This window comes from Festucalex cinctus, chromosome 21 (assembly GCF_051991245.1).
Source record: "Festucalex cinctus isolate MCC-2025b chromosome 21, RoL_Fcin_1.0, whole genome shotgun sequence".
Classification (NCBI taxonomy): domain Eukaryota; kingdom Metazoa; phylum Chordata; class Actinopteri; order Syngnathiformes; family Syngnathidae; genus Festucalex; species Festucalex cinctus.
The window spans coordinates 1,095,437-1,116,169 of NC_135431.1; the positions used below are offsets into that span (position 1 = coordinate 1,095,437).

Sequence of the window (20,733 nt, forward strand, 5' to 3'; positions counted from 1 at the left end):
CGCTCCAAAAGCTTTCTAATGTGCCAGTGAGCCACAGAGGGAAAATTGGTTTTGTTTTTGTCTTTAATTGCTGTACATTGTCAATAAACTATTGTTGTAAAAAAAGCAAACTGTTGAAGTTCTCATCAAACCAAAACAAGCTAATCTTGATCCTCATCACTTTTGCTCTTTTCCTTCTTTTTGTCAACCTCGTCGTCGTCGTCGCTGCTGCTGCTGTCGTCTCTGTCATCAAACGTGTTGTCTTCTTGCGTCGTTTTGCTTCCCTCGCAGTTGTCCGGCACGTCTTTGGCAGCAGCAGCGTCGCTGTCGGCGTCCTCGTCGTCGTCGTCGTCCTCGTCGTCGTCGTTCCTCGCAGCCTTTTCCCGAAGGTCTCGGTCGTCGTCGCCGCCGTCGGCCGTCTGTTGCTTCTTCTTCCACATCTTGGCCATGGCCAGCAGCTTGAGGTTGGGCTGGTTGGCAGCGTCCTCGGGGAAAATGTAGTCGTAGTACTCCTCCCAGCCCGCGTCCGACTGCGCACGCAAACGCAATCACATGAGGAAGAATATGACAAAAATGACATTTTTCTATTTCATTTGCTCATCACGATAAGAAACATTATTCAGAACAAGGTTTACTGTTTTTTACCCCCCTTTATGGGATTTGCTTTATCTGCATTGATGATACCAAACAGGCTTTTAAACGGCTTTTACTGCATTAAAAAATAATAAAAAAAATATATATATATTTTTTTTAAATCTGGGTTTATAAAAATAATGTGCAGGTACATAAAAATATATTTGTCCAAATTTAAAACCATATATTTTTTCATTTTCTTAAAAAAAAATATTAATTTCAAAACTAGCTTTTTTGAAAAAAAATTCAAAAACTTGAAAAACTAAAATAGACGTGTAGAAAACAATCTTTAAAAATATACAACAGTACATAAAGTTTACCACTACTTTTTTTTTTTTTTAAATAAAAACTTCAAAAATGTAGTTTTTTAAAACCATTTTCAGAAAAATATAGTTTGCACCCCCGCCAACCCAATTATTTATTTTTTTTTAAATAAAAACATTGACAAATAAGCTTGAATGAATGGATAAAATGTGTACTTAAAAAAAAAAAATCAATCTAGGTTTGTAAAAATAATATACATAAAAAAAATTGTCTAAATGAAAAAATATATTTTGAAAAAATGTGCATTTCTTTTTCATTTTGACAAATATATTTTTATGTATATTATTTTTACAAACCCAGATTTAAAAAATATATAATTTTTAAATACACATTTTATCCATTCATTCAAGCTTATTTATTTATCAGATGTTTTTATTTTATTTTTTTGGTTGGTGGAGATAAAAATAAATAAATCTGAAAATGGTTTTAAAAAAATAAATATATATTGTTTTCATTTTCTTTAAAATAAAAATACAAAAAAAAATCTAATATAAAATCAAACCACCGAAGAGAGAGAGAGAAAAAAAAAAGCATTGTAACCAATAAACCGTAATGAAGTGATGGAAATGGTTTGATTTTCCAGGAAGATGAAAAGGTGTCGTACCCCGTCCTCGGCGGTGAGCTTCCTCCTCTTCTTGACCTTCTCGGGCAGCAGCTTCCCGACGCGCTCGCCGTCGCCGTCCGCTCCCAACTGGGCCTCAAAGTCCTTCCAGGCCTCCAGCAGCATCAGTCGCTCCTCCTTCTCCTCGCAGCTCCTCAGGCTCTTGTTGGCCTCCTCGAAGATCTGCCGGCACCGGCGCAGCCGCTCGCCGCCGCCGCCGCCTTCCAGCGACAGCTCGAACTTGGCGTAGCTGATCCAAACCTGGAGCCGGGTTTGCGCAAAAAAAAAAAAAAGTCAGGACGGAAAAGCTCGTTTTTTCAAAACGAAGGGACGAGGACGCACCTTGACGTGCTGCGTACGCTGCAGCAGCCGTTTGTAAAGGCTCCTCGTCTTCCCAAACTCCTCCTGCTCGATCTCAAAGTCGATGTAGGACTTCCACAAAACCTGAAAACGACACAAGGACGGACGGGGTTTACATTTCTTTGTTTTTTTGTTTTTTTTATGCCCGTATCATGTGCTCGGTTCGTTTTGGAATTTTTCACTTTCGTTTGTTTTGACTTTTTTTTTTTTTTTTTTTTTTTAAGTTAATTCTAATTAGTTTTCAGGGCGGTTCTATTAGTTTCAGTATGAGTATGAGTTTGTTTTTTGTTTTTTTAATGTGTATTGTGCGCAATATTTCAAAAAAGAGAAGGTGCTTTTCTATTGGCTGCTGCAAGATGACGTCACTTCCGCGTGACGCACTTTCAAACGTCCATTCATATAAAAATAAATCAACTTCAAATCACATTTAAAATCATCCCCAAATGCCCATTAGGCATTAAATTCATTACCAAAGACTAAAATTGAAATGTGAACAATGTAAGTATTATGTAGGAGTTGTTATGTGGCAAAGAAGTGTGGAGAATAAAAATCACAATATCATTGTAGGATAGACGAAGTGCAATTTCTGGAGAAATTGCAATAAAGTTGAGTTGGTTCCATTTTTACCTCGGGCATGTCCAGGCGCGGCTGTCCAATGGCGAGCTCGAAGATGGCCCGCGCCCGGTCCACGTCGCCCAGGATGGTCTCCAGCTCGGCAAATTTGATCCAGGTGGTGCAGTTCTCGGGCGCAAACTCCAGATATTTCTCGTACAGCTTGCGGCAGCGGTCAAACTCGCGCAGCTGAAGCTCCAGCTCGATGTAGCCCTTCAGCAGTTTGTTCTTGGGACATTTGCCGATGGCCGTACCCTGACCAGTCCGAGAAACGTGTTTGGCGTGCTTTATGACATCAAAAAAAGAAAAAGAAAAATGCGAGTTCGTACCATGACCTTCCTGGCGCCCTGCAAGTTCTTCTGCCGGATCTCAAACTGACTGTACAGCAGCCAGATCTTGGCAAAGGTGAACTGAGACGCACAAAAGAGGCGAGGCCGTCAAGTGAAGTCTCGCCGTCCGTTATCGCCATCCGACCGGATTACCTTTTTGTGAGGGATCAGATCCAAACAGGCCTGATACACTTGCCTTGTCCTCTCCTCGTCCTGCCCACAAAAAAAAAAAAAAAAAAACAGTGTCTCAATCATTACAATAAGATCCATCGGAGGAAAAATGTCTTGCTCTGTGCTACAACAATCCATGGTTATTTTTGTGAACTAAAACAAACGAAAAAAATACTTTTATTAAAAAAAAAAAAAAGCTCCCTGCAATGTTTAGCATTTTGAAACAAAGCTCTCAATATAGTTTAAAATGAAACGAAAAAGAACAATTTTTTTAAAATTTTTTGACACTAATGTTTTGTCTTTTACAACAAATGAATATCAATTATCATCTTTGACCACTAATAATCGGTACTGGCCTTGAAAAAGCCATATCGGTCTGTCATTAATTCTGACGGCATCGTAACCGTGAGCAAAAATATCACTGCTCAGGTTATGTCATCACCAAGGTTATTTTAGTCAACTAAAACTAATGGAAAAACTAAAACACAAAAAACTATTTTGAACTGAAACGACAGGTTACGATTACAAATGTCCTTCGTTGTCGTACTTGGAGATGATTTTAAATGTGATTTTAAGTACGGCAGATTTATTAATTTATTATTAAGTAATATACTTTTTTTTTTTTTTTAAAGAAGCATTTATTAAATAAAACTAATAAAAACTAACAGCTCCGCCCTGAAAACTAATTAACTCAATCAAACCCAAAAACGTGTAAACACGTTTTTTAATACTTTGTCCTTCACTCCCCAAAAGTTTTTTGTTTTATGCAAGAACCTACAGAAGGCTTTGATGCAGCTTCTAACATGAAGAGGTGGCTGAAAGCAATGGTAGTTATTACAAAAAAATGGCCAGCAGGTGGCAGCAGAGTATTAGAGATCAGCCAGGACCATTTTGCAACAAGCTCTTTTTGCCAGTGTTTCCACCAGGAATGTGAATAACGATGAAACGTAGCTATATTCTAATGCTAATTGCTGCAAAACCGAAACAGATAAAAATATAGTTTTTTTCCTGATGAAAGAAGAGACTTTCATCTTTCTTTTGGTAGGTTTCATGTTTTTATAGCAGCAGAAAACAATATTGTGCGGGCCTTGCAAAATCAGTCAAAAATCCAGTCAAACAGTAGGGGAGCGATGGGAATTGCTTCACTCAAAATGGCTGCTGGGAGTTAATAAGTGAAGAACTAAATCAATTTTAAATGAAAATTCCAAAAAGATAATAACTCTGCTGCAAACTCACCATGACCTCCAGTTCTTCATAGAGGGCGTAGTTGATCCACAAGTAGATGTAGCGCCTCCAGTGGCGCTTCTCCTGGATGGGCGGCACGTTGGCGATGGCGCGCTCGTACACCTCGCGCACCGTGTCCGGATCGGCGTCGCTCTCCACCAGCCGCAGATAATCGAACCAGGCGTCGTAGTTGTGCGGGTTGGCCTTCGCAAGCAGGACGCCATGCAATAAAAACGTGCGCACCCAACGCAAGCGAGCGTTTCCCCGTCGCGCCTTTACTTACCTTGACTTCCTCCTCGTACTGGAAGCGCCTTTTACTGACGATGACGTCCTCGATCCCCCGCCGGTCTCCGAATTTCTTCTCAAACATGGTGTAGTTCTTGAACAGCTCCTGGGCCTGCTGCTTGGGGATCCGGTCCAAAGCGTACTTGTAGATCACGCGCACGCGCTCGAACTGAGCAACGGACAAACGTCAGGAAAACTCGGTCAGTCCAAACTATTTCTTTTCATAGCTCAATATCAATTCATAACACCAGGAATCAATGAAACTCTTCAACATATTTCCTTGACACCAATTTGCCGCCAAAACAGTTGTGTTTTGGCCTGACCACAAAAACAGTTTTTCAGCAAATAAAGGAGAAATTCCAAAAGAAATCCACAACAACATAAACTTGCAAAAATGCAAATCAAAATAAAAGTCACGTGGGAATATGGGAAAAAAATAATAATAAAAAAATGTGTGCAGATACTGACCTCCTTCTGCGTCTCCTCAAACTTGGCGAAGGCGACAAAGAGGTTCTCGTCCACGTGCTCCTCGCCGAAGAACTCGACGGCGCGCTCGTACACCTTCCTGCTGTGAGCGATGTAGCCGTGCTTCTCCTCGAAGCGAGCGTACTTGATCCAGTTCTTCACCTCCGGGTGGACCATGACGAGTGCGCGCCAGTTAAGGACGAGTTCCGCGCCGATATACATGCATCGAGCAATTTCAGCATTAAAAAAAAAAAAAAAAAACCACATCTGATGGTCGACAAAATCAATTTCAATCTGTGTTTACGGCAGGGAAACTAAGAAAATATGAAAAAAGTTATTACATAAACACGTTTAAAGACATTTGACCCGATTGATCGATGCACCCATAAAAAAATAATAAAAAGGACAGCGACATTGACGCTCATATTTTTTGCTTTTTCTTTAAAACTATAAAGCAACAAAAACAAGAAGACTGAGTAAGGGCGTTTGATGCAAATACGGATGTGATTGGGGAAGACTTGCACATACGCTAGCTGGCGTGAGAGCAGAAGACGCAAAGAAAAAAAAAATAACACCAATGGGAGCGCCAGAAGGATATATCGCTCGTAGATGCTGCGGCCTTTGTCCACCTCCTTGTAGCGCAGCTCAAAGTTGATGTACGAGTGCCAGGCCTGCTCCTCGGGCTCCCACTCCATCCAGCGCTCAAACGCCTGCCGGCAGCCCGCCACGTTGCCCAGCATCTCCTCCATGTACGTGTACTTGTACCTGCCGCCCAGCAAAAGCCGCTGTGAAATAAAAACGGCCCCGCCGAAGAAACGCACCTCCGTCGTCGTCTTTCGGGAGGTTTACTTACCAGAACTGGTTGACGCGGGGCAGGATGGTGATGGCTCGGTCCCAGATGTTGCGCGCGTGGTTCACCTGCCGACTCTTCATCTCCATCTCGGCGTATTTCAGCCACAAGGTCACGTTGCGGTGGTCCACGTCCAGCGCGCGCTCGTAGATGGAGCGCGCCCTAAAAGTGGCGCACAGGATGGAGATCATCGGTGAAGTTTGGTAGCAAACGAAACTGACAAAAACAAGTAATATACTATATCTAATGTTAAAAAAAAACAAATATGTTAAGAATGTTTGGATGAACTACCTCTGGATCTCTGTCAGGCTTTCCTCCCATTGTGCGTATTTTATCCAGTTACTGATGATAGTGCGGTTCTTTCGAATGTTATCCTCGAACGCCTGCAAAGTAAAAAAAAAAAAAATCTCAGGAGCTGTTGGGGGAAAACAACGAGAAGATTTTGGCTGCACACCTTCCGCTTCCTCAGCTTGTAGTCGTTGAGTTCTTCCTTGTCGGTGATCTTTTGTTTTGGTGGCGGCGGCAAAAGTTCGAGTTCTCGTTCTTTTGCCTCCCTGAGAAGCTGCTCGGCGGTGATCTGCACCTCCGCCGGAGCTTTATTCTTCACCTGAAACACATAAAAATATTTAATAGCCACCTCGTTGATATGTTTTCCCCCTACTAAAATCCAAAAGCTGCTTGATAAAATTAGCATTAGATTAGCTTTCGCTCAACCTACTCTTGTTTGCGTTTTTGTTTTTTTTACCTTCGCCACCTTCGGTATTCGCTGCTTGCCAGCCGCCGTCGAAGCCATTTTGACAAACAAACGTTTCACAAACTATATTATAAAATTTAAAATTCCCCCCAACAAAGTCAATAACAAGTCAGAGAGGCGCCGAAACGTTTCGTAGTAGAACACACGCCAGCCACCATGACAGTTCCCAGAATGCTTTGCGACTTCCGGTTACCATAGTTATGATTTTTAATTTCTACAAAAATACACATCTGAAAGTTTTGATCTTATTGACACAGTAGCATTTAGATTGTACTGTATTTCTTCAAATGTTATTTTCCTCACTCCATTTAAAATAACATCCATGACGTCGTCTTGACAGGAACTAGAATGCTTCGCGACTTCCGGTTACCGTATTTATGATTTTTAATTTCTAAAAATAAATAAATAAATAAAATCTGAACGGTTTAATCTCATTGACACACTAGGATTTAGATCGTACTGTATTTCTTTAAATGTTATTTTCTCACTCCATTTAAAATAACAGGACAGGAAGCAGAATGCGTTGCGACCTCCTGTTACCATAACAACGACGACAACGAAGGCTCGGCGCTCATTGACACATTAGGAGTTAGAAAAGCAGGTTCTAAAATGTTTTTTTTTCTCACTAATTTATCTTTAAACTCAACTCCTGTTGTCACGTGGAACAACGAGTTGAGTTAATTGCTATAAAATTACAAAGTAGGTCAATCCAACGTTTTATTCAGGATTATTAATGTCTTGTTGTTTTTGTTGTTGTTACAGGTGTGAAATTATTAGTTGAAGCAAGAGAAGTTTGAAGACAAGATGAAAAACACAATAACCTCACGCAGAGGTCAAGTGGCCAGGGTAACCGTCAGGAGGAGCGAATGTGCGGATGCTGCGGCCATTGAAGGTCTCATCAGCCCGGAAGCCTTGGAGCTTTTCGGACCAATCGACGTCCTTCAAGTCCTGTAAGTACAAACCCTCGATTGACCAAACAGAACAGCCGTGATGACTTTGGTCTTCTCGACGTGGCGCACAGGGAGAAGGCCAACCTGGCGGTGACCTTGGCCAACGAGGAGGGCGAGGTGGTGGCCCACGCGTCCTTCTTTGACCATCCCGCCGCAGCGCTGGTTGATCCGCCTCACTGGGAAACTTTCCTCTGCAAGCACTTCAAAGCTGACGCCTTGACGGTGTGAATATTGGTGGAAAAAAAAAAAAAAGCGTTTTGAGTGTGTGGAATTTGTAATAATGCTGTTGATGTTGTTCAGCCGTGGAATACGCTCTTCCTTCATCTGTTCGTGTCCCAGACCGACTTCTCCACCGCAAGCTTTCAGCACATCGTCAGGTGCTTTCACTGCAATTTCAAACATTATTGGCAGCTTTTGCATTTTGATTCCTGGGCCTTCAGGGTCAACAATGATACATTAATAGTCGTAAAGTAAACAATTAATTTCAGAATGAAGTGCACAGTTGTTGGGAATGGCTGATACGGATTATTTGTGTCACACAGTGCCGTGTTTGATACGACCGCCGAGCTGGAATTTGTGTGCCTGCTGAGCTCCACATCTGTCCGCTTAGGTAAAGAATGCACAATGGACTTTAGTGGGTAACACGTCTGCCTCACAGCTCCGAGCTTGAATCTCATTCATCCCTTTTATCAACTCACTGTGCGTGCGTATGTGTGCAGAAGCGGCACTTGAGGAGTTGTTGGAGCCTCTGGAGCGTCTGCCTGAACAAGAAGAAGAAGAAGAAGAAGAAGAAGAAGAAGAAGAAAGATCAGCAGCTGAGTTGCGAGTGTCGGTGTGTCACAGACGAAGACTTTGTCCAAGACTTTTTGTCCGGCCTGCAAGGTCATTCCGCATTAGTGCACACCGAGGTTATACTGAAACTAACTAAAACTAAACTAAAACTAATAATTTATCAAACAACTAAAACTAATAAAAACCAACAAAACCAAGCTGAAAACTAATTAAAACTAAATAAAAAATAATAAAACTAATACTAAAACTAACTAAAACTAAGCATTTATAAAATAAGTAAAACTAATAAAATCTAACAAAACCACCCTGAAAACTAATTAAAACTAACTAAAACTAATACTGAAACTAACTAAAACTAAGCATTTATCAAACAACTAAAACTAATAAAAAAAAAAAAAAAAATTCAAAACAAATAAAAACTAACTAAAATTAATAATAACCCTGTTGCGCACGCACACACAAGCAAAATGATTGCTTTTGCATGTTGTTGCTGCAGTGATTATTTTTGGCCACTGGTAGGCACAATTGATTTTATTTGTGTGGACACATGTCTTAACGTTCCACCAATTGGGCACACATTGATTTTCAAGTATTCAATCAAAACGTTGTGTGTGTGTGTTGCCAGGGTTGAGGACCACGATGACGTCATGCACATCATGGCTCAGCAGACCAACATACTGACGGTCATGCATCGGCCGTACTTCCTGTCCGAGCTCATCGAGGCCCAGGACGAGAACAACCACGCCGCCGTGTGCGAGGTGCGTTGTTGTCTCACATGCTCATGAGCTTTATTATTATTATTTATATATATATATATATATATATATATATATATATATATATATATACACACACACATACATATATATTGAATCGTCCTTGAATAGTTTCTCGCCCATTCATTTCCTAACCGATTATCCTCACGAGGGTGCTGGAGCCTATCGCTGCTGTCAACGGTGCGGGAGGCGGGGTACACCATGAACCGGTCGCCAGCCAATCGCAGAATTTCACACCCCACATATCAAATCGTCTTTTGAGGAGCGATGCGCACCTGTAGTACAAAATGAAAAAAAAAAAATAGCGATTTAGGTATGGTAAATAAATGGTACGAGTTTTCTTTCAAAATTAAAATCAATCAAATTCTCAAAAAAAATACACGGCGAGCCAGATACCAGGTACTCGAGCGTTTGTGCATCGCCGCTGGCACTCGCCTGACGCTCTGACGGGGCGTCACAATCCTGCCAGGTTTTTTTTCTTCTTTTTCCTGCTGGCAACATACACGACAGCACAGTATGTCACGAACAGGCGGAGGCCACAAGCAAGCCTGAAAGGTTGTCAAAAGGAAACGAGGCCTGAATGTTGTCTGTCGTGGTCCCGGCAGTGCGACGGCACCATCACCGGTTTCATCAGCGTGACTGCCGAGGTGGACGTGAGGCGGTTGCAGGAACATTTCAACCTGAAGCATTTTGGCGGCTTGTGCAAAGCCAAGCAGGATGACGAGGACGAGGCTGATCCTCATCCTGACCAAGCAGAGAAACCGCCAGAAGAACCGCAGGAAGAACCATTAGATGAAACCGATGCAGAAGAAGAACAAGAATCCCAGGTTTAAACGGACCTTTAATAAATGGTATTAGTAGAAGAATGTGATCATTTTGACCGACTGTTGTCCTCAGGAGGATGACGAGGAGGAGGTTCTGTCTTCTTCATCATCTGAAGAAACCTCAGGGGAACCCAATGCCTTCTGCATCCAGTTCTTCTTCTCGGAGAAGAACTACGAGATAAGGTGAGGTCAGGAACAGACTCTTTTTTTGTTTTTGTTTTTTTTGTTTATTTTTCCTGGGAATATCTTCCTGACCTTGAGAACAAGTGGAGGTGGAAGTAAAGATGTGCAGTTTGATGGTCCTCTCCGTCAAAGGTCACATGTCCGTCGACTACACCAGCTGGTCCTGAGCTGATGGGAGGCAGTTGTGTTGCCATGGCGACCAGCAGCTTGGCCCAAACATTGTTTCACTCCTTCTTCTCTATTTCTCTTCCAGCTCATTGGACTTGATTCCGTACATATTCCAAGTCTTCCCAGTAAGCACGGCTCAACAACGACAACTCAACAATGTAACAGTAACGTAACATGCAAGTAACGTAACAATCTGCCGGAAAACGTCCGTCAGGATCTGGACTTCTGCACCATCACCGTCCCGACGTTGTCGCCGGACTTCCCGCTCCTGCAGAACTTCCTGAGAGTTCCTCCGCGACCCGGCAGCCTGTTGCCCTCCGACCTGTACATCCTGCACCGTGACGGGCTGAGGTGGGCCGCGTCGGGCCGGGAGACCTCGCCGGCGCGTCGTCAACGTGACGTGACGTATTCTGGGATGTTCTTGCAGGGGCGTCAAAGTGCGAGCGGCGGTGGAGTCCGACAGGGACGCCGTTGCCGACCTGGTGAGCGGCGTGAAGATGGGAAGAGATGCCCTGCTACAGGATCTGGACCTCATCTTCAGCAACCAAATGGACAAGGTTGGTACACGCAACTGACGGACCCTGATGCATTGGAAAGTCCCTTACTTTTAGCCAGGGAACCAAAGTGGCAATGATTGGGTTGAGCTTCTTCTTCCAACAGTCGCTGTTCCAAGTCCAACACATTCCGAATTACTGCACACACTGACCTGACATAAGTTTCCCCATAGGCCGAGCATCCTCCGCAGGCCTTTGTGGCCGACGTGGACGGGTCCGTGGTAGGGACGCTGATCATCAAAGACGAGGAGGTACACGTTTGTTTCATTTTTATTAAACTACTGGCAAACCTAATGCCAGTTAAACATCAATAACGTACGCATAGGAATTAAAAAGCTGCCAAATTGTATTGTGAGGAATAAAAGTCATATTTAAGAAAAAAAAAAAAAAAGATTGTTGTGGCCCCGTCAGGACCTGGAGTACATCCGAGCCCGCTACAACATCGAGAACTTCATCTACTACAGCCATCACGGTGACCACGAACACGCTCGGCTGCGCCACTTCGTGCTCCACCGCTGCTTCCAGCACTTCAGCCGACATTTCTTCAAGGAGACGCTCCGACAGGCCCGCAAGTCCAACCTCTACCACCGCGTGTACCCGCTCAGCCTGGCCCAGGAGGTGCGGCGGACGCTCTCCGCCGCGGCCGCACTTCCGCCAATCTCCCCCCGGAGAACGGGTTCGGATTCCAGCGTTTGCACTTGTGCTCACAGGACTGCTGCGTGCATCATCTGGACTTTATCCTGGACTGCGCCGTACCCGTGCGTCCTCGCCGTCAGATCATCTACCCCCTCAAGGAGCTCGGAGCCAACGCGCCTGCCAGGTGCATCACTGACGAACAGGTAGGCTGAACATTTGCAAACCAAGTTTGACTTGTTTGGATGGACGTTGTATAGATATCAGCAAGGTCTCCCTGAAGAGTCTAGACAGTTCTGTAACTGACTCAAGGACAAATTGACGTGGTCACAAGGGCTGAGGATCGTATCCACAACCTCCCGATTGGGAGACAACCACTCTACCACTGAGCCATGCCAACACCAAATGTAGGCCTATGGGGTTTGTCATCACAGTTGCAAAGATTCACTTCTATTCAGTTGCTGAGATGAATTTTGCCAACCCCGGGAAAAAGCTACAGGAATAAAGACAGGAGTCACATCTGTTTTTTTTGTTATGTGATTGACTTTAATGTGAAGTCAATATTTAAGCCCAGCGTGCAGGTTGACATGTTTTGTTGGAAGCCCGAGTGCCCGCCTGCCCTGCTGGTGTGCAGATAAGCAATAAGCGCTTGTGTCGTTGAATCAAAGTCAAAGCGCTATTGTGTTGCGCACAAATTACAACAACAACGGAAGGTGTTGCTCACAATGAGACTATGGAAGCTGCTCCTCAGCGCTCGTCTCATCCCCGCTGGCCCTCAAAATCCTTGCAGGAAGTCTTGATCAGCGCGAGCCAGAATTGATCACTCACCTCGCCTCGCCTACATGCTTGCACTTACACTTGACATGACGGTCACTTAAAAATGACACCATTTCACAATGGTGGCTTGTGGTTAAACTTAAAAAAAAAAAAAAAAAAGCCACGTTGATGACCTGTTTTTGTTTCATTTTTTTGTCACTCAGGCTCCGTTTGCTCTAAACCTCATCAGCCGCAAGCTGACCATGGAACCGAAGGTCACGGTCAACGCCAGGATCGTCCTGGTGGGCGCGTCGGACACGGGCCTGTCCTTCCTCGAGGTGCTTTGTTTCTGGTGCGTGGGCCTCGAAAATCACGTTTGTAAAGTCGTTTGTCAGGAGAATCTCTGCCGCTCGTTGCTGGAGCTATCAGCCAAAGTCAGATCGTTCTGATTGGACGCCCCAGGCAAAGATTTACTGCTGGTGGCTATTAACCCCATTAGCACCCGCACCGCACCATCTGTGGGTCACGTTCGCCGAGAGTGTAAACTAGGCCGTGCTGGTGTGCATGAAGTGACAGTGATGATCAACAACCCCCCACAATGCACCACAAGTGTAAACATGCAGTCTGACCACAGCTTGATGCATCTAATCCCGTCTGTCAATTTGTCAGTCAATTATCTCGTCCTTTAAGAAGCAAAAAGTGATTAAAAGCACTGACCTAGACGTACAACCTAAATTCTAGTGTATTCATTTATTCCCAACAGTGCACTTCTGTCTAGCAAAACACATCTGCAATCTGCACACATTAATACGTTCAATAATCATCAGTGAATATGATGTATTTTAGTTGACTCAAGCGTAGCATCCGGTGTTTTCTGTAAGGACGAAGGGGCATCTGATAGCTGGCAGGCAAGAGGGTGGGTGCTCGAGTTGAGTGCTCGGCCGGCAAGGAGTTGGCACGTTGCCCGGCTGTTTTTGGTGGCGAGCGTGTCCAGCGCTGGCCCGCCTTTTAATTAGCCTCCACTGTGTGGCTGTCAGCGCTCGTGTTTGCCGCCGTTAACGAGTTGACTAATGAGGCCGTTAGTGTACGCCCAAATGATGCCAGGGCGAATGGTGGCTTAGTGCGGGCCTATGGGGACCTTCGTGTCGGGCTGGCCCAAACCACCAGCAGTCCAGAATCAACGCTAAGGCTGGGTTCTGAATCATTCACAAATTCCCTACTGGATGATCACATTTTAGGTAACTAAGGTCCATTGTAAAAAAAAAAGAAAAAAAAGTTAGTGATAGTCTAACAACCTATTTCAGCCACTATATATTGGAACAGGCCTAACCGTGCACTGCAGATCTCCCCCAACCCCAGTACCCCTTATATCCCACCCCGCTCCTCTCCGTGACAAGGTCAGACAAATAAAGAGCTGGGTTGTGGGGTCACGCCGGCCGTCTGTTCGCAGCTGATAACGCTGCGCCGCCTCATTTGCATGCGAGCGGCCATCACGTGCCACCGTTGTCCTTCTGCTGCAGATTAATGCGTCGCAATCGGGCTGTGCTCATTGTCTGATCATGATGGGATTAACATCAATATTTAGTATTTTTTTTATCATCATGAATCAATTGTAGTTTGAAAGTTGAAACATTTGTTTGGGCGGCACCTTTGTACAGCTGCAAATGAATGAGTTACTAGCTCAGTCATGGAACAAATGAAACCCGCGAATCCGGGTACAACTCAAAAGCCGGTTCACGATTTGCGTTCGTCTGTTCTTATGTACTGTCATCTTGTGAAACATCATCAATTGCAGCCCAAGTCCTGTTGTAGTACAAAGTAAGGCCTTCCTGGCCTTCCGTTCTCCCCGTGCTTGCGTGGGTTTTCTCCGGGTACTCTGGTTTCCTCCCACATTCCAAAGACATGCTTGGCAGGTTAACTGAACACTCTAAATTGTCCGTAGGTGCGATTGTGAGTGTGATTGGTTGGTCTCCCCTACAATTGGCTGACAACCAGTTCAGGGTGTACCCCGCCTAATGCCCAAAGCTAGCTGGGATAGGCTCCAGCATCCCCGAGACCCTTGTGAGGAAAAGCGGCCCGGAAAGTGGATGGATGGACTAACATTTCCATTATATGTGCAGCCCTCACCTGAGATTCAACAACCTCACCCTCATCTCCACGCACGGGTTCCCTGCCGACTGCGCCGTGGCGGGCGTCAAGTTCCTATCTACCAGGCAAGTGGACTCGGCTTTTTCAAAACGTTTGAAACGACATTTCAGCATCAAAAGAGCCGCCTATCATTGAACCAGGTGAGGCTGTGGATCGAAGAAAAATGGCATCAGTGGTGTAATGCTTCGATTTTTGCCGCCTGGAAGTAAAGGCATCGTTACGGTGAACTGCCCAACAGCACCACTTGTGTTCTGATTGCGTCGTTCCGCCCCCCTGCAGCCACGCCTACAGCAGCAGAGACAGGGCGCAGCTGCCGCTGCGCTCCTGCGTGGCCGAAGTCTCCGCCAAGATGGTCGCCATCAACAGGAAGTCCAAACATGTGGTAGTATCCACTGGCGCCAGGATTCCCTACGATTACCTCGTCCTCTGCACCGGCCTGCAGTACCAGGTCACTTCTTTTGTCATGTCATTCATATAAATAAATGTACTACACACAGCTATGTGAAAAAGTATGTGAGCCGATGGAATGACCTGAATTTCTGTGGAAATTGGTCGTAAATGGGACTTCCCTAGGTGGGATCTGCAACTACAGGAAACATTTGACTGAGCCTCAACCACGAGGTTGTTATTTTTGCAGAAATCCGGATCATTCAAAGGGTTCACATAGTTTTTTCTTGAACGTTAAATGTTGACTAGTTAGTGCTTGTTGTTTGCGTAGGTGCCGTGTCCGCCGCAACTGTATCAGGACCAGCCCGACACAAATAACCAGCAAGAGGAGCCGTCTTTTCCCCCCAGGTACACCGGCACCGTGCCCTCCAATTTCTTCACCCTAAACGATCCACACGACTGCAACACGGCTCGAAGCTGGCTGCTGGAAAACATTGTGAGGAGGAAAGGTACACATGCACACATGCAAGCGCAGTCGTTCAAGAAAAACGATTATCCTGACTGATTATCCTGTAACGTGGGGTGTGATCTTCTCTGCTCTTGATCAAAGTTATCCAAGGCTTGATTATTGGATTGATTATCGTCCTTTATGATTACCTGGTGATTGGGTTGGGTAAAAGGTCATTTTTCTCTCCGTTTGCCAATTTAAAATATTGGCTAAACCCTGTTTTGTTATAAATTGATTTTAGTGATTCAGTACAGTCAGTCCAAAGAACTAGCGTTGTCATCCCAGTTAAGTTCTAAAATTGGTGACTTAAGTGTGACTCAAGTCATATGCCATCTTGAAAACATCCCACTGACGCCATCGCCACCCTGCAGATAACGCCATCGTCTACGGAAACGGCCTTGACGTCTTCACCACCGTGGCCATGTTACTCCGGATCGGAGTGCGCGGATCCTGCATCCACCTGGTGCTGACTCCTTCCCAACGTGCCAAAGCCGATGATTCACCACCTCCTGAGAGTGACGTCACCAATGACTTGCCTCCTGAGAGTGATCTCACCAAAGATTTGCCTCCTGAGTTCAACAACATCAACGATTCGCCTCGTGAGAGTGAAGTCACCAATGATTCGCCTCGTAAGAGTGAGGACACCAATGATTCGCCTCGGAAGAGTGAAGACACCAATGATTCGCCTCGGAAGAGTGAAGACACCAATGATTCACCTCGTGAGAGTAATGTCACCAATGACTCGCCTCCTCAAAGTGATGTCAACAATGACCCGCCTCCTGAGAGTGAGGCCACCCATCCCCGGACTCCTGAAACTGACGTAACCACTGACCCGCTTCCCGAGACTGACGTCACCGATGAGTTGCCTTCTGAAAGTGACGCCACTAATGATTCGCCTCGTGAGAGTGATGTCACCAATGACCCGCCTTCTGAAACTGATGCCACCATTGACCCTCCTCCTGAGATCGACGGCACCAATGATTCGCCTCTTGAAATCGAAATCACCACTGATTCATCGACTGAAATTGATGACACCAACGATTCACCTCGTGAGATTGATGACACCAATGATTCGCCTTGTGAGGAGGACGTCAGGAACGATTCGCCTCCTGAAAGTGAAGTCCTTAATGGGTCGCCTCCTGAAAGTGACGTCACCGGCGAGTTGCCTCCTCAGAGTAACATCCCCAAATATTCGCCTCCTCAGATTGATGTCAGCAGTGGCCCGGTTCCAGAGAATGACACTTCTACAGACCCGCGTACTGACTTACTGCTTGACAGCGTCACTAATGACCCACCGCCCGAGCCCAGCGAATCCACTGACCCACTTCCCATAAGTATCTTATCCAACGAGCCCACTTCCGACACAAGCGGTTTATACTTTTCCGACGCGGGGGTTGAGAGTGCGGTGATGGCGGCTATGAAGAAGGCGCAGGTCAACATCCACCACGGCTGCCTTCTGATGCAGATGAACAACGGCGACCATCCTGATCCTCTCACGTCCGTTACCTTCAGCACCGCCTCAGAACCGCTACACCTTCCCTGTGGCGTAAGTCCAATGTGACATCAAATATCGTTGTTAGATAGATGACAAGATTATTTTCCGTCTTTCCGTCTTTGCCTTCCCGCTAGGTGTTCCTCAACCTGTCCAGCCGAGGCGTGGACTACGACGCCTTCAACAGCATCAACAGCTCCTTCCTGGTGTTCGATGGCCGGCTGGTCATCGACGGCGCTTTCCGAACCAACGACGCCGCCATCTGGGCCGCCGGCCCGCTCACCAAGTTCTCCCGCTCGTACCACAGCGACGAGTGGTCGCACGCCAACTTCAACTCCAAGGAGGTGGGTCAGGAGCTGGCGGCCAAGTTGCTGGTGCACTTTGACCCCACCTTGGAGCACGTGACACCCAACGCCAAGGACCGCCTCGTTCCTATTTACAATCAGCCCAAGATCCAAGGTGCGTGTCAACGCGACTCGCTTCGTATGAGCTTACCAATACATACAGACTCTTTGTTTTATTGGATTGTTTTTGTTTGATTGTTGTTGTTTTTTTTGTGTCACCCTGTATATACTTTTCCCATCATCCATCCATCCATTTTAAACCCATTAAAAAAAACGATAGTATCATCACATGGAAACAATCGTAAACATTCAGTCATTATCATGGTCAACATGAAAATAATAAACACTTCTCCGTATGGTGCAACACAAAGTAGAGCTTCTTACATGAATAGTGAACATTATTATCTTTGTAAACGGCTCAATGTTTGGATCGAGTGTCATGAAATTGTGTTCCTAATGAAGTGGCTGTGAGTGCACGTCCTCCAGGCCGCTCTCATTGTGACGAGCCTCCACACACACTCACATGCACACGCACCCAAGGTCACATGAAGGTTAAACACGCTTCAGCTGCCAAAGAACACGTGAGGGACACAACATTTTTCAAAATTGCTCATTTTTCCCTCGGGTTGGTGGATTTAAAAAATATTAACGTATGTTTTGCGCAGGTGGGAAGTTACCAGGACTGTTAAACTATCTGCATGTGACCAAACCGGTCGCCGGCGGCCCGCAAGGATCTACCGTCGGATACGTACGTCCGCCGGATTCACGGCGTTCGTCGTCTTCATTCGAAGGTGCGCATCGGATGTTTTTGTTCCATCGGCAGGGCTACCGCATCGTGACGGGTCGCCCGGAGAGCGGCGACTACTTCTGCTTGCATCTGGACCGGAACCAGGTGGTGAAGACTCTCACCTGTTTGTCCTCCAAGCCGCTGCCCGTAAACAACCTGATATGTCTGTACGGCAAACACCAACAACTCCTCGGACAGCTGCTGGTCAGGTTGCGCCTGCAGCAGATCGACGACCTCTACAGGTTACGCTCGCTTTACTAAAGCTGTTGCTTTCGTTTGTTGCTTCACCCTCAAAAAGAGGTTTGAACTTGCATGTACCTCAAAATGTCCCCACAATTTTAACTTGGTCCCCGCAAAGGTAGTTAAACCGCGTGTATTCAATAAGCGGCCAAATCTATTTTTAAACATCCATTTTTGATGGAAAAATATTAACCAAAACGTCTTGGGGTTCACACCTTAAGCATGAAAGAATGTTATATTCATGGAACATATTAATATTTTATTTCAATGCTGTTCAAACATGAAATAATACATTTTCATACAAATCTTACACTGGAAACATTTACTGATTAGTATTTTCTAAATTTGAATTAAAAAAAACAATTGCAACAATCGGCTTATAAATTTGTATCGGGATTAATCGGTATCGAATCGAATTGTGACCTATGAATCTTGATAAGAATCGAATCGTCAGGTACTAGGCAATTCACACCCCTAGTAGGGATGTAACGATACTGGCAATATCGCGATATTCAATCTCCCACAATATATCATCGTCGTCATGTCACCATATTAAAAGCAGCACATCTGTTAAAAAAAAAAAAAGTGAGGTTGATTTCCATTTGTGCAGTTCTAGCACCCCCTGGTGGATAGTTTTAGTGCAGTTTAATTTTCACAAGGCATGTTTTGGCCCTTATACAACATTTAAAATGGTCAGATGAAGGGGAAAGTAATATGATTGTGTAAGTTGAGTAAGTGCCTCAATACATACATATTTATTATTTTTATATATAATATTTATAGAATATTTTTCATTGCTGTACAATATTGTGTTTTTTTTTTTTTTTAATATCGCCAATCTCCCCACAATATTGTGATTATATCATAATCGTGATGTTTGGATATGGTTACATCCCTAGTATGGGCCCCACAATGTAGCAAAGACCGAGGCGCGCACACGCGCGCCCCGCCTGCCCAGCCTGAGTGGTCAATCAATGTTTTTAATTGCTGCTGATGACCCGTCAGCCCCCACAATGACTTTACGGTTGTTTGGCAAAGGGGGCGGGCGGCGTTGTTGTGCGCTTGGGGGGGTAGGTGCTTTTGTTTTGTTCCGCCTGTGCCATCCATCAAGACAGATTGGGGGGGGGGGATGCATAAACAGATTAGAAGGCGGGGTGACAATAGGTGGCCATGTCTGGGAGGGGGAGGAGGGGGTCATTTACGTTGAAATAATCAGAAGCAGGTCACCCGTTTCATTAGAAAAAAAAATAATAATCTTTGAACTGGATTTCAACGACATTTTTGGTTTCAGCTTCTTCCGGCAGAGTTGGTGTTTGGCCATCTTTCACGACCGTTTCTCCGACTTTGAGGAGGAGCTTCTTCAGGGCGACGTCAAGGTTCGTCACGTCCCCCCGACTTTTTTTTTTACCCGAACCCTCGCCGACCGGCTCCATCGCCCGCAGGTTGACAGTGGCGAGGAGTTTTCGAGCGCCGGCCCCCCTCGGGACCTGATGAAGGACCCCTCCGGCAACGCGGCGTTGAGGATCAACGCCGCCAAATATTTGTCTTTTAACCGCAACCTGCTGCCCATGTTCACCTGCCCCGGCGACTTGTGACCTCATGGTCACCAATATCGAATATCGGCTTGAAATATCGGTTATTGACTACTAATAATCGGTATCAGTATCGGCCTTGAAAAAGCCATATCGGTTGTAGTATGAATCATTGTAGACATTTGCTGCAATGAAGAATGCTTTGCTCTGTTCCAGCTCACATTCACATAGCCTGGCGATGTGAAGATGACTCAAAAAACTGAAGGCAGCAGAATGGTTGGAGCCAGTCTGCTGAGGTCGCCTGTTTTCTGTTAAGAAATGATTGCAAACTTGACCACACGTGTACTCAGCCTTGCATTTGCATTTTTTAGGGTTGGAACACCCATGGAACTCGGGGCGTGGGTGAGGAGAGGAATCTTCAGAGAGTGCAGGAGTGAATTGTGTCAGTCAGTTCCTCTCCTCTCGCCAGCCCTGAACTGAGTGTCTTTCTTCTCTACTTTTTTGTGTCGTGTTTAATAGATGTCAAACAGGTAACCCTGGCGTCGGTCTATCGCTAATCATTTTTTATATTATTATGAACAAGATTGAGCTTATGAGAAGGCGGATTCCTGTTTAAAACTTGAAATGTGTTTATTTGAAAGATTTGAATAAACAAACAGATGTCAATTCATTATTTAAGACGACTCTTAAATGCGCACGCGCATTTGGATGTCATCCAAGCGTACAAGCAAGCTGCGGTGGCGCGTGCCCGGGTCCACATCACGTGTGTGTTCCTCTCTGTCTTTGCTACATTGTGGGGCCCATATATATACCAGCCGTGTTTTCCCAGGTTTATCTACCTTTGTGGGGACCGACTTGAAATTGCGGGCACATTTTGGTGCTCTTTTTGACGGTCAAGACTTGGTTTTAGAGTTAAGGTTTGGATTGGGTTATGGTTGAAGTTCGGGTAAGGAATGGGGGTAGGCAATCATTTTGGATGGTTGAGCGTAGGGAAAGGCATTTTGTCAATCAGAAGTCCCCACGATGATACAAAGATAAATATGCAGCAAAAAACAGAAAGGGGGCAAGTACT

General features: G+C 45.2%; 2 protein-coding genes across 8 annotated transcripts; one reads left to right on the forward strand and one right to left on the reverse strand.

Annotated features, from left to right (window-relative positions):
* Positions 1-45: 45 nt before the first annotated feature.
* Positions 46-6,751, reverse strand: crnkl1 (crooked neck pre-mRNA splicing factor 1). The gene is made up of 14 exons (XM_077511473.1): positions 6,579-6,751; positions 6,288-6,440; positions 6,125-6,216; positions 5,837-5,995; positions 5,582-5,748; positions 4,987-5,165; positions 4,517-4,687; positions 4,246-4,437; positions 2,992-3,051; positions 2,839-2,919; positions 2,525-2,764; positions 1,880-1,981; positions 1,541-1,798; positions 46-509 (listed from the first exon to the last, which is right to left on the reverse strand). Exons 1-14 carry the CDS (start codon positions 6,624-6,626, stop codon positions 141-143), a joined length of 2,271 nt encoding a protein of 756 aa, XP_077367599.1. The 5' UTR covers positions 6,627-6,751; the 3' UTR covers positions 46-140.
* Positions 6,752-6,827: 76 nt separating this feature from the next.
* cfap61 (cilia and flagella associated protein 61) lies at positions 6,828-20,402 on the forward strand. 7 transcript variants are annotated; one of them, XM_077511468.1, is made up of 25 exons: positions 6,828-6,958; positions 7,093-7,188; positions 7,350-7,537; positions 7,609-7,759; positions 7,838-7,914; positions 8,080-8,147; positions 8,257-8,419; positions 8,955-9,087; positions 9,711-9,932; positions 10,003-10,112; positions 10,366-10,405; positions 10,495-10,631; positions 10,708-10,837; positions 11,008-11,085; positions 11,246-11,452; positions 11,545-11,673; positions 12,448-12,575; positions 14,344-14,436; positions 14,651-14,819; positions 15,090-15,267; positions 15,638-16,812; positions 16,896-17,217; positions 17,768-18,131; positions 19,421-19,505; positions 19,572-20,346. In XM_077511468.1, exons 3-25 carry the CDS (start codon positions 7,392-7,394, stop codon positions 19,722-19,724), a joined length of 4,458 nt encoding a protein of 1,485 aa, XP_077367594.1. In that variant the 5' UTR covers positions 6,828-6,958; positions 7,093-7,188; positions 7,350-7,391; the 3' UTR covers positions 19,725-20,346. The 7 variants fall into 7 exon arrangements, 6 of the variants coding, with proteins under 6 accessions (XP_077367594.1, XP_077367593.1, XP_077367598.1 ...); XM_077511467.1 differs by having other exon boundaries at positions 6,856-6,952; XR_013281396.1 differs by having other exon boundaries at positions 6,943-7,188; positions 19,572-19,957; positions 20,033-20,346.
* The last annotated feature ends 331 nt before the right edge of the window (positions 20,403-20,733 follow it).

Excerpts from the sequence above, each read along its gene's own strand:
- crnkl1 (XM_077511473.1), bottom strand. The coding sequence starts at position 6,626 with ATGGCTTCGACGGCGGCTGGCAAGCAGCGAATACCGAAGGTGGCGAAG. Across the intron at positions 4,688-4,986 it reads TTGAGGAGACGCAGAAGGAG|TTCGAGCGCGTGCGCGTGAT; the intron begins GTCAGTATCTGC and ends TCCGTTGCTCAG. Across the intron at positions 1,982-2,524 it reads CGCGCCTGGACATGCCCGAG|GTTTTGTGGAAGTCCTACAT; the intron begins GTAAAAATGGAA and ends TGTCGTTTTCAG.
- cfap61 (XM_077511468.1), top strand. The coding sequence starts at position 7,392 with ATGAAAAACACAATAACCTCACGCAGAGGTCAAGTGGCCAGGGTAACC. Across the intron at positions 11,453-11,544 it reads CGCTCAGCCTGGCCCAGGAG|GACTGCTGCGTGCATCATCT; the intron begins GTGCGGCGGACG and ends TTGTGCTCACAG. Across the intron at positions 17,218-17,767 it reads CAATCAGCCCAAGATCCAAG|GTGGGAAGTTACCAGGACTG; the intron begins GTGCGTGTCAAC and ends TGTTTTGCGCAG.